Here is an 11,623-nt window from a genome sequence, read left to right as displayed (position 1 = left end):
AACTGCCTTTGGCCCATGCTTGTTGCAATGCAACTTTATAAAAGTATCTCATTCCTTTAATACATGGTTGTATTGTGTTTTAAAGTCTAAAAAGGGCCATATTATACATTTTATTGTAGCAGCTTTCCCAGCTGAAGTCGTTTTATAACACAAGGTTCTTGCATCTAAACAGTCGTAATTTCTTTTTACATGACTATTTCCCACCCTCTCTCTGATCCTAAGAGTTATGCAAGCTGGGTTTGTTTTTGTTTTTTTGCTACTGTAGCTTCTAAAATTCTATACGTAAATTATCTCTGTTATGACTGGCAAACCTCCATGTACCCGCATTATTCGCAATGTATATGTATTAGACATATATGAATATATGTATTAATGTGGTCAAGTTAATATAGTCATGTCCATTGAAACTAATTCAAGTGGACTTTAAATGCAATTTAAGTTATAAAAGCACAACTGTTTTCAGCATTGATAGAAATGTTTCTTGAGCACCATATAACCATCTTAAAATTATTTCTAATGGATCATGTGACACTGAAGACTGCAGTAATGACTGCATTGCCATTGCCATTGCCATCACATTAATAAATTACATTCTAAAATATATTACAGTAGAAAACATAGTAATTATTTCACAATATCTGATTTGACCGTTTTCATCAAATAAATGCAGCCTTGGTGAACAATTTTCATGTAAAAATTGCTAGTAAATTTCACAAACAATTACAGAGAAATGGCAAGTAACAATAAATAAATTAAAAATAATAAAACAAAATAGTATTTTCTTGTAAACATACTCCAATAATTCTCCAAAAACTACATCTATTTTATTTAAAACAATTATTATTTATTTTTTTTCAGTGTGGGAGGAAATTTTGCATTCTTAACCTTAGAGAGTTTTAAGTGAAGACATGTCTCCTTTTAAGTAATCATCCCTTTTGCACACTATATCCCAATTTCTCATGTTGATATGATGTTATCTGGTTTCCCTCCAGTCTCTCGCGGTGACTCCCACATAGACCCAGGGCTAGGTCCTGCTCACGAAACGCTTCAGCAGAACTGGACTTTTTGTTTAGTCTTTGGCAGGACAAAATTTGGCAGGATTCTTTGCTCTAAATAGACATAGTACAGATGGTTTAACATATACACATGTAACAACTGACATATTTACCCAAGGACAGTGATGCTAATAGCGGCCCACACACTACGCAGCTTATTTTAAGCGTGTTAATTATCTCTGTCCTGCCAATGAATCAGGACAAACAATAGGCCACCCACGTCAAGGGCGAGTGCCTGGTCACCTAAGACCCTTTTGTTGTCAGAACATCATAAAATCTTTTTTATTAATCTTAATGTATGCAGTCTAAGAGAGAGCTCGGTAAATATTTTTAGGAACACATTACCTGTTTTTACTGTGTAACTAACAATGTGAATTTATATCATACAACTGTGACTCTCTGTAATTATGACTTTAAGTGACTTTGGAATTGCAACTTTATTACTCGCACGAGTAAATTACTTGGCAGGGGACAACTTTGTTGTTAAAATTATTCCTTGTTCAGTCCAGATTACTTACAACATCACAACTTTGCCAACATTTTATGGATTTATGAACAACTGTGTCCTTTGATGATCTTAGTACTTGTTCAAATGAAGGTGGGCTTTACTCGTATTTCAGACTTGAGCTTCTATCAGAATTTAATTCTGCCATACAAAGAGTACAACTAAACTCACATTGTTTAAAAGCCCTATAGAGTATTGTATTTCTCCATCAGTCACTGATTACCTCTTCACTGTTAATCCTTGATTTAAATCCTTCACCGTCTGCTTGATTTAAATCAAAGAGGTTAAGACTTGATTAAAGGTCCCACCTCTGATTTAGGAGGTGGCCATTCATAGTGTAGAACTTTTTGATGGCCAGTTACATTTTAGGGATCGCTGGGGCAACTTTATGCAACTGTAGTCCAAAGTATTAAAAACAAAAATCATTTTCAAAAATCATATTAAAATCAAAGGATCATTTCTGTTTCGTTTTGAAGCAATGCATGATTTCAGTTTAGTTCTTCTTAGTTCGGTTTTCTAGGGCCTTTTTTTTTTGTTTGTTTTTTGTGGTAGCCTATTTAGTTTCAGTTTTAGTTTCAGTTTCATTACTGTAATAACCTTCATAACTCTCGGGACTTTGACTTCATATCTTGAAGTTGTGACTTTATTTCTCATAACTGTGACTTCATATTGGAATTGTGTGACTTTATTCCTCTGTGACTTTATACCTCACGGTGTTACTTTATTTTATTTTAAATTTTAGATTTTTTACACATTTTTATTTTATATTACTTTATTTTAACCTTTATCTTTTTATTTTCATTTTTTACTCTGAAAATGGCGGAAATAGGCTTTGAGTGTTTTGAGTAAAATCTCATGCAAACATTCAATTGAGATTACTCCTGGGGATTTCCAGTGTTGATAGTTTGACAGTTTCTCTCAGTCTGAATTATTTGGTTTAATCTAGCGTAGTTCCATGTAAATAAAACATTTTAGTAATGACACAATTCCATTTATTCATAACAATGAAAATATTAATACGATTTTTTTTGGGCTGTGACCCAGGATTAAAAAGCATGGTAGACTAAATCACAATGCCAAAAGGTTCATTCCAACAAATTGCTTTTTTAGAAAAGCTCACAGGCATAAGTGCAAGTTTTTAGTGTCTCCAAATGATAAGTTATTCCACTTTAATGCAAAAGCTTCAGAAGCTTCAGCGATTTATTTTAAATTCGGGATCTCAACTCTCCTGATCTTCATAGTCACTGATTTGATTTTGACAAGCGTGCCATTTTTGGTCCAGGTGTCCCAATGGATATGTGACTGGGTGGAGAAATCTTGGTCCAATGGTGAGCCATTCAAATTAGCTTTGCCACACTGGTTAAACCACCATCCTGTGTTGTTCTGGTTCACACTGCAGCTCTCAACAGCTTTATTAGCAAAAGTGCAGAATGGAGAGCAACCGTCATTGTCAACGTCAAACGTACTGAAAGGGGCCGTGTCTTGATTCTGCTCTTGGTCATACCCTCGAAAAGCATCACCTGCAGAAAGAGAAAGAGGAAGGGAAAGAGAAAGAGAAAGAGAAAGAGAAAAAAAAAGAGAAAGAGAAAGAGAAACTGTGATAGATTACATATTTCATGTAGGTTTCTAGACTGTGCAACTGGTAAATGAATCATCAGCATGCTCAGATGAAATATGTGGACATTATTTGCATTTCCCATGCTAAATTTAGAAGAAAAAAGCAGTGTTATCGGGAATGATTTTTGCCATTGGCTGACCTGCACTACCAGCATATCTGCCAAGGTGAATTGCAAAGAATTTGGTTTCGTCTTCAAGCCAGAAATTGTCGTATGAAGCATAGGCCGTGGTATCATCTTGCGAGACCAGAGACACATGCAGCTGGAAGCGTGTGTTTCTCTGATTGACAATATTGAAGATTTTTCTCAAACCCAACCAGTGTTCACCTTCAGGAGACACAAATAAATTCAATACCCGTTTTTTTCTTATTTAAGCTAATAACTCACTTAGAAGTTAAATGGATATTTTACCCAAAAATTAAAAAAGTTTTATTTAGCCTTCTTCATATTATTCCAAACCTATATGAGTTTCTTTCTTCTGTTGAAGAAAGAAGAAGATATTTTGAAGAATGTTGGTAACCAAACAGACAGTTACTGGTAGTAATCGACTTTCGTATTTTTTTCCAGACTATGGAAGTCAGTGGTTACAAGCATTCTTCAAAATATCTTCTTTTGTGTTCAACAGAAGAAAGAAACTTATACAAGTTTGGAACAACATGAGGGTGGGTAAATGATGACTATCCCATTAACTGTCTTATTGTACCTGGCAAGTGTCCAAATCCATCCAAGTACTGTGACCACATTCGTTTGAAGTCAGTGAGACCATCCGTCCTTCTCTGTATTACTGTCCATCCGCCTTCCATGTAATCCATCTCACAGAACACCTGTTTAAGATGCTTAATTCATCATGTGTAAACCTAAAACAATGTTTGATTTGCTTTTAGATTAAAATAACTGTGGTTGGAAATTTTTAAACAAAACTAAAAGAAGGTACTTTCCTCAAAGGAAACATCTGTGTTTTCTGGCTGAATTATATAAATTCCACTAGGGATTTTTGGAGAAACGGCACCTAGCGTCTCTTGGATGTCACTACAGTCTTTCCCTATGGAATGAAAGGGAATTCACTGTGAGGATGTGTAAGTGATAAATATTTTGACAGCATGTTAATTATCTCACCGTGGGACTCCGTGGGCTTCACGGAAAAGATGTCACTGTTGCTTCGCTGCACATCCGAACTGAGTGTGTTTACTTTGGCCATAAGCTCCATTATCTAGAAAAAAAGCAATATGTTTAAGAATGCAGAAGAGGATATGCGTTTTGGAAGTTTGGAAATTTTAGAATACCTGACTCAAGAGAAATTCTGAGGCTTTCTGCTGTTCATCAATGAGATCTCTGATCAACTTCCTAGTGTTTCTTGTATATGACAATATGGTATGCTGGAGGTTAACTAAGACAAACAACCTGCATTAAACTCTGTGAGAACTGCAGTGGGTTTAAAAGAGTGACAAAGAGTAAATGTAAAGAGTGTGTAAATTACTAAACTATATCACACTGTATGCACAAAAAACGAAACACCTACTGCACAAGGAATGTTTCTCATCACGCATTAGCTTTGCAGTCATTTCACATGGCATAGTGCATTTGTCTTGGTCTGCGTCTCTGTGATAATGCTCTTTTTGGCCTTGAAGAGAGGCATCCTCAGATTCCCCAGTCAATATAGCAGGATCATTGCGATGAGCACTGCTTGTTTTCTGTTAAGATTATTACATATTCACAAGTTGCATCAAAAAAACAACAACAAAAAAAAATTTCATTTACAGTATAAATAATTTGTAAAATATGATTTTAAATTATTATATTATTTAAAATAAAGCTGAACTATACACTTCACTTAAAAAAGTACCCTTTACCAGTTGTTATATAAGCACCATATGTTGTCTAAAACATTTTTTTTTATTGTAGTAAGAATGAAATACTAATGCATTATAGTAAATATTGCAAGAATTTAAATGAACACTTTAAGCTTTATTAACATTAATTACAGAAGGGAGAAGTTAACAACACTCACCACAGCTGATGATGCAAGAAGATGCAGAAATAATGTGATCCAGATCATTTTGGTGTATGCAGTCCCACATGTGAAAGTGTGAAGATGTGCACCTTCCAATGAGACGGCTGTTTTCTCCAGCGTTCTCTTGTCGACTGGACTGCCTCTTTGCTTCAGAAAAAAGAAAAGAAAAGAAAACCTCACAAAAAACACCAACAGCTGTTCTCACCTCAACAAAAAGTGTCCAGATCAATTCTGTTTCATTCTAAAGTACTTTTGCTTTATTGCACTTCGACAACATCCTGTATTTGCTATGAAAACCAGATGCTGAAATGTGACACTTCTTTTTGTTGAGGTGGGAATCAGCGGGACCCAGAGCAGCATACGTAAATGCATTCCTTCCAGAAACAGTCAAATCCCGATTAAAACTATATGCTGAATGCTTTGTAAGTTTATTTGGATAAAAGCATATGGTAAATATATGTATGTATAGGGCTATGCAATTTTTACTTTTTAATTTAATTTTTAATTTTTACTGTACTCTTCTCGGTTTCTATGAAGAAATTCTTGGTCATGGTCAAAAGGGTTTCATGCACTGCCCTTCAAGGAACACATCTGTTGGGTATTAGACAGTTCTGTTGAGTGCAATATATAGATTGGCCTTATATATTTAGCACTGGATGGCTAAAACCCATATGGCTGCCTGTATACCTCTGAAAGTCAGAATACGTTTAGTTTACTTTGTGTATAGATAAAAATATGTTTATGTTCATGCTGAATCGTAATTTCACTATCATCTATAACCTAATAAATATCAATGTTTATGTTTATTTTTGATAGTAAATTTGCCTATAGCCAAACTAAACTACTCTTTATTGCTTGAGGTCAAGAACATGGTGGTGATATAGAGATAATTATACAGAACAAAACATCACCAATAATAATAATAATAATAAACATATACTAGACCATTTTACTACAAACATTTTGCACGAAAATCACGATAAAAAGTTATCATAGCCAATTACTATCATAGCAGAGATCGTTAAAAATATTGAAAATAAATAATTTAATAGATATTTCCTTAATCGAAATACCCAAGTGTAATTGTTAAACTTGAAAAAATGCAACAATATCACTGTAAGCTTACTAAATCTAAACTTTTACTAAAGCTCATTCTCTTCCCTCAGGCGCCATTTTGCACCTAGAACGCGACTCTTTTTAGTTGTCATGGTAACGTAACCAGTGGACAACAGGCAGCATGGCGGAGGAGAAACTTTCATTTGAACAAACGTTCACCTTTAATTTGCTTTCTACTAAACAATTTACGTTTCAGCAAGATCCTAAGATATCAAGACTTTTGATGAAATGGTAAGAATATGCTCTGTAGGTACAACTTTACTGAATTCAGTGACAATCAGACGAGTTAACGGAGAGGAACAAGAGACATCACTAATGTGTCCTGTTTAAAATGGCAAGCGTAGTCAGCAGTGGTGATTCGTTACGTTATCATATTAATTCAAATGTAAAGATAATGGAAGTGCGGTCCATTTATGGATTAATGCGCAGAATAAAAAAGAATTAATTTGTAAAAGAAACATATTCCATTGTAGTACCTTTATGCCTATGTATGTCTGTATTGTACTTTTTCTGCACTGAAGCTCCTGTCAACAAGACAAATCCCTTTTGTGTGTAAACATACTTGCCAATCTTTTTTTTAATTATAAAAAGATTAAGCATAAGTCTAGATCCATAAAGCACACACTTTATTTTAGTCAAATTTTATTTTAACTAAAGTCATCAATACACAGGCCACATCAAATACATAAAATGAGAGCTGCATTTTTAGATTCAATAAATGACATGGTTAAACATTATTCACTCCTAATTGTGTAATGTGTCCTGATTAGTCTTGTGTAAGACACATAAGATCAAGATCAACCCCATATAGGGGGAATCCCAAATGAACAGATTCTTGTAAAGCTGTTTGCATTTCTGGTCTACTTGCATGTCAGATATCAGATTCTTTGAAAATGTCACTGTAGATTCCAAGGTAGTTTCCTGCGGAGAATTTCAGAGGAAGTAAACTGTTGTAAAATGTTGTTGAATATTTATTACATGGTACTAAAGCTTAATAACTTTAAAGTATTTATCAGCTTTTAAACATGTCTTTTGGGAAATGCAGCCATGTAAAAAACACTTAAATGACATGATTATTTTTATTTTATTTTTATTGCATTTTCTATCAAAAATTGGTCAATTACCTTTTCTAAAAGAAGAATTTTAGTTGCCTTGTGTGATATTTCCTGGGTTTGTTAATTATGTTTCCAATTGTCTTTTAGGTCCATGTTGGGTCGAATTACCATCCAGGCCTTCAACTTTGACCAATCTTTCCAGTCTTATAGAAGCAATGACTTTGCCTGGGTAAATATTCACACATTAATTTGAACTTTCATTGTCACAGCAACATTACATAGTATATATCAATATTATTATTATTATTTATTTTATTTTTTTCAGAATTTCTTTCAAGATCCATGTGTGAAGAACAATTTAAAGGTACTTGATACCTCTGGATCATGGACACCGCTGGGTATGTTGATACAGCTGATGATAAGTCATATTGCTATTGGAATTCATTCACAATGTTTTATGTCATATGTCCTTTCATAAAGGCTAATAATGACTTTTTACTCATTCGCAGGTAGAGACATCACACATGTAAATGTTGAAGTTGTTCCTTGTACAAAAGTGTCACTGGATATATTTGATCCAATTTACTCAAGTGGAATTTTGCGTCCATCTGGCCACATCGTCAAATGTTACCATGAAATATACCCAGACTTTGATGAGTTAAGGAGGGTATGTGCTGTTTTATCATTTTGTATTATCACTGATGTTCCCAAATGTACCTGAAATGTATCAAAATGTTTGTTTAACTTCTGTTGGACGTGCTTTCTGACAGCTTTTGCTTGAAGAAGATTCTGACCACTATCATATAATCAGTCCAAGTGATCGTCAGGAGTTTTTGTTCAGATTGTTCAAGCATATGGTCTTAGGTGGTGAACTTTGCCAATATGAAGATGTCATCGATCCCTACATTGAGACAGCAAAAATGATGTACAAAGAATTAGTCAGGTAAGAATTTTACAGACATTATGTCATATGACGTATATATGTTTCATTTTTAATTTCACATACAAATTAATGTAGGACCAAAAGGAGTGAACTTGAATTAATGTGATAAATGTTTAAAGGGGTAATATATATATATATAGATAGAGAGAGAGAGAAAGAGAGCGAGAGAGAGAGAGATAGATTCCTAACACACGACCTTCAACATTTCACCTTGATATCTGATCAAATGTATGGTTGTCATATGTAGTCCAGGTGATATGTGAAAATAATGTTCACTTTTTCATAAAAGCATGAAACTTGGTACAATATTACCAAATATAATGGAATGGAATATGGTGGAATAATATTTATGTGTAGGGTGTGGTGCGGGTGCGGGTCGGACGGTGACAAGCACGGGTGGGTTGCGAGTCCATTAACCAAGACTATTTCGACTGCGTCTAGTACACGCTGAGCAATGTAGCCAATCGCACTTCCACTAATTGACAGCTGTAGTGATTATATTAAAGTGAGCGCTCTTGGCTTGCTTTCTGTATTTAATCTATTCACAATTTGAATAAAAGTTTTAATAAATGAGTTTTGTCTACCTCACATAGGAGATTTAATGCAGGTGCGGTTCGGGTCCCAGTTTTTATGTCAAATGGATCAGGTTTGGGATTAAATTGGTGTTTCTGTCAGATAACGTGTCGGGTGTTCTGTTAATAACTGCGATTGTGGGAAGATCATTTCACCAGCCAGGAAAGATGAACGAAAATGCCTCTCTGTGATGTTACCACGAGGCATCGCTTACTTACAGATCTCAGGCTTATGGAGGGGGCTGAGTGGAAGTAGGAGGGTGCTGAGCCTGTGGCTGTTCTGTACGCAAACATCAGTGTCTTGAACTTGATGTGAGCCGCAACCGGTAGCCAGTGCAGGGAGATAAAGGGAGGAGTGAAGTGTGCCACTGCATTCTGAATCATTTGTCGAGGTTTGATTGCGCATGATGGAAGTTCAGCCAGAAGAACATTGCGAGGAAAGATGGAAGGGTGAAAGGGAGCGTTGGTTTTGCCTAAAAGTAACTGGTAGAGGAATTGTTGGCACACAGGTAGTAATATGTAGTTTAAATGTAATAAAGGAATTATCAGAGATGTCTAGAAGTTTCTCCAAATGTTGTCTGTGATACAATTGCATGTGTGAATTAAGTCAAGCTGGTTGCCTGATTTGTTAGTGCTTGTGGTGGTAAGCTATTTGAGATCGAATGAAGCTTGGAGTGGAAGTGAACGGCTGCAGTGTAAGGCTTCTCCAGATGGATTTCGAAGTCACCAAAGACTACAAGTGGACTGCCATCCACAGAGAATGAGGACAGCAGTCCATACATCTTCTCTATAAAGGTGCCCAGTTGACCCTGAAGGCAATAAATCATTATAATATGGAGTTTAACAGGAGCCATAATAGCATGAAACTCAAAATAATTTTTATTGCATAGGGAAGAGTGGGTTGAGTATTTCCAATTATTAGAAATAAGAAGACTAGTACCCTTCCAAACTGACGGGGGGTGTGAGAGAAAGGGAAGTTGTTAGAGAAAACAGCAGGAGTTGCAGAGTCTTCTGGACGAATCAAGGTCTCAGTCAAGCCCAAGATACTAAGAGTAGACTGAGAAGTAATGGCCAGAATGAAGTTTGTTGACAGCTGACTGACAATTCCAGAGACCCACAGAAAATGACAGCGGTGCAGCAGAAGAGGTGCAGATAGGACACAGTTTAGCAAGAATGCATTGCCGTCTGCGTGTGATGTTTGAGCATTGTTGAGAGAGAATAAGAAAGTATTGGAAACATACTACCGCCTACCTGACTCTGCCTGAGAGGTAAGGAAAAATACACTTAATTGAGATGATATATTTTTTTTATATCGGAAATATATGATTGTATTCTTGAAAACAGTCTTTTATTGTGCTACTGAATAAAATATTAGTTAAGCTGGTGGGTGGGTGGGTGTTCTGGCGCAATATGGCTGCTGTCATCCAGGTGGATGCTGCACATTGGTGGTGGTTGAGGAGATTCCCCCTTCCATGTAAAGCGCTTTGAGTACTCAGAAAAGCACTACATAAATGTAACGAATTAATAATTAATTAAAACAATCTTTTATTGTACTATTGAATAAAATATTAGTTAATTATCATAGAAAGAAAAAATAATAGCCATAATATGGACTATTGTAAATGCTGTGATACTGTGATGCTCAGATACTGTTATTTCCTTCTTACATTGCTGATTTCACCATTAACTCTTCACCTTAACAGTTTATGTTTTTGTATATGGTATCGTTATAATCCTTGACCATCAAAACATAGGGGTAGACATCACCTTTTCTGTGTTATCATGTTTGGTTCAGGAGATATGACACAAAATACATAATTTGGTTATGGCAGAAAGTAAAATGGTCACCATGGCAACCACGAGGTGTTTTTGCGATGGCTTCATTTCTGAAAATGTTCAGGGCCCTAACCTGTACAATTGTGCCAAGTTTCATGCTTTTATGAAAAAGTGAACATATCACCTCCAATTTTGCACATATCACCTGGACTAATGATAAATATCTGATTCATGTGTCTTCCACAGCGTTCGGAAGGATCCAGATACAAAAGAGATCGGTGTGGTCACAACAATCTTGAAAGTTTCTGCTCATGTATGGATCTTGTTTCATGTGCACAATTATCTTTAAGGTACACTCAGTATATTTATGTTTTTCTTATTAATTCTATGTTAACACTGCTGTTTTTTGTTTATTAGGATCAGAGTGGATTGTGCTACCCATATGCAACAGAAAATGAGCAAACATTTGCTTACCTCTGTATCGATCCATTCAAACGGCATGTGTATGTCCTATACCATTTATTTGATATAGGTGATTTTAGCTATACATAAGACACTGAGACATTATAATTAGGAAATACATCTGTATTTATATCTGTAACCCTTAATTTATCAGTTAATCAATGATCAATACTCTCTATATTGTTCGAATAAGAATATAATGCAGTATTTTTGTAAAGATGTTTTAAATGCAGTTTCATGCTTGAAACATGGAAAGTGTTGAAATTGAAATTTCAAGTGTTCAAGACATTTTTTATATGATATATTAAAAAAAAAATCTTAATATGTCTCTTCCATGCCAATAAACCATTACACAATCATAAACTTGACTGTAAGGTCCACCCAATTGGCCCAACAAAGGTATCCAATGGTGGCTGAAGGTTTCATCCATATTCGGTCTTTTCGGTTCATTCAAAGTGATTTGATGTAAATTAAATTTTAATCTGACTCCATTTTATTATGATGAATTTAGG

General features: G+C 35.2%; 2 protein-coding genes and 1 long non-coding RNA gene across 4 annotated transcripts; 1 reads left to right on the top strand and 2 right to left on the bottom strand.

Moving 5' to 3' along the window:
• Positions 1-2,529: 2,529 nt before the first annotated feature.
• angptl5 (angiopoietin-like 5) lies at positions 2,530-6,388 on the bottom strand. The gene is made up of 9 exons (XM_058759222.1): positions 6,314-6,388; positions 5,185-5,334; positions 4,696-4,867; positions 4,460-4,563; positions 4,293-4,386; positions 4,117-4,218; positions 3,880-4,002; positions 3,318-3,503; positions 2,530-3,080 (listed from the first exon to the last, which is right to left on the bottom strand). Exons 1-9 carry the CDS (start codon positions 6,338-6,340, stop codon positions 2,761-2,763), a joined length of 1,278 nt encoding a protein of 425 aa, XP_058615205.1. The 5' UTR covers positions 6,341-6,388; the 3' UTR covers positions 2,530-2,760.
• Positions 6,344-11,459, top strand: cfap300 (cilia and flagella associated protein 300). 2 transcript variants are annotated; one of them, XM_058759224.1, is made up of 7 exons: positions 6,344-6,534; positions 7,506-7,587; positions 7,684-7,756; positions 7,868-8,025; positions 8,129-8,301; positions 10,896-10,999; positions 11,067-11,167. In XM_058759224.1, exons 1-6 carry the CDS (start codon positions 6,425-6,427, stop codon positions 10,996-10,998), a joined length of 699 nt encoding a protein of 232 aa, XP_058615207.1. In that variant the 5' UTR covers positions 6,344-6,424; the 3' UTR covers position 10,999; positions 11,067-11,167. The 2 variants fall into 2 exon arrangements, with proteins under 2 accessions (XP_058615207.1, XP_058615206.1); XM_058759223.1 differs by having other exon boundaries at positions 6,347-6,534; positions 10,896-10,962; positions 11,067-11,459.
• On the bottom strand, positions 6,786-7,868 carry LOC131529456 (uncharacterized). The gene is made up of 3 exons (XR_009268105.1): positions 7,734-7,868; positions 7,428-7,583; positions 6,786-7,224 (listed from the first exon to the last, which is right to left on the bottom strand). It is a non-coding gene; the product is annotated as an uncharacterized LOC131529456 (long non-coding RNA).
• Positions 11,460-11,623: the final 164 nt, after the last annotated feature.

This window comes from Onychostoma macrolepis, chromosome 21, assembly GCF_012432095.1.
Source record: "Onychostoma macrolepis isolate SWU-2019 chromosome 21, ASM1243209v1, whole genome shotgun sequence".
Taxonomy (NCBI): domain Eukaryota; kingdom Metazoa; phylum Chordata; class Actinopteri; order Cypriniformes; family Cyprinidae; genus Onychostoma; species Onychostoma macrolepis.
Note: the sequence above shows the minus strand (reverse complement) of the source record. Positions and strands in the feature narration are given on the sequence as shown.

Excerpts from the sequence above, each read along its gene's own strand:
- cfap300 (XM_058759223.1), top strand. The coding sequence starts at position 6,425 with ATGGCGGAGGAGAAACTTTCATTTGAACAAACGTTCACCTTTAATTTG. Across the intron at positions 6,535-7,505 it reads TCAAGACTTTTGATGAAATG|GTCCATGTTGGGTCGAATTA; the intron begins GTAAGAATATGC and ends ATTGTCTTTTAG. Across the intron at positions 7,757-7,867 it reads TGGATCATGGACACCGCTGG|GTAGAGACATCACACATGTA; the intron begins GTATGTTGATAC and ends ACTCATTCGCAG.
- angptl5 (XM_058759222.1), bottom strand. The coding sequence starts at position 6,340 with ATGAGCTTTAGTAAAAGTTTAGATTTA. Across the intron at positions 5,335-6,313 it reads TTAGTAAAAGTTTAGATTTA|CAAAGAGGCAGTCCAGTCGA; the intron begins GTAAGCTTACAG and ends TTTTTTCTGAAG. Across the intron at positions 4,868-5,184 it reads TTCTTGCATCATCAGCTGTG|AAAACAAGCAGTGCTCATCG; the intron begins GTGAGTGTTGTT and ends TAATCTTAACAG.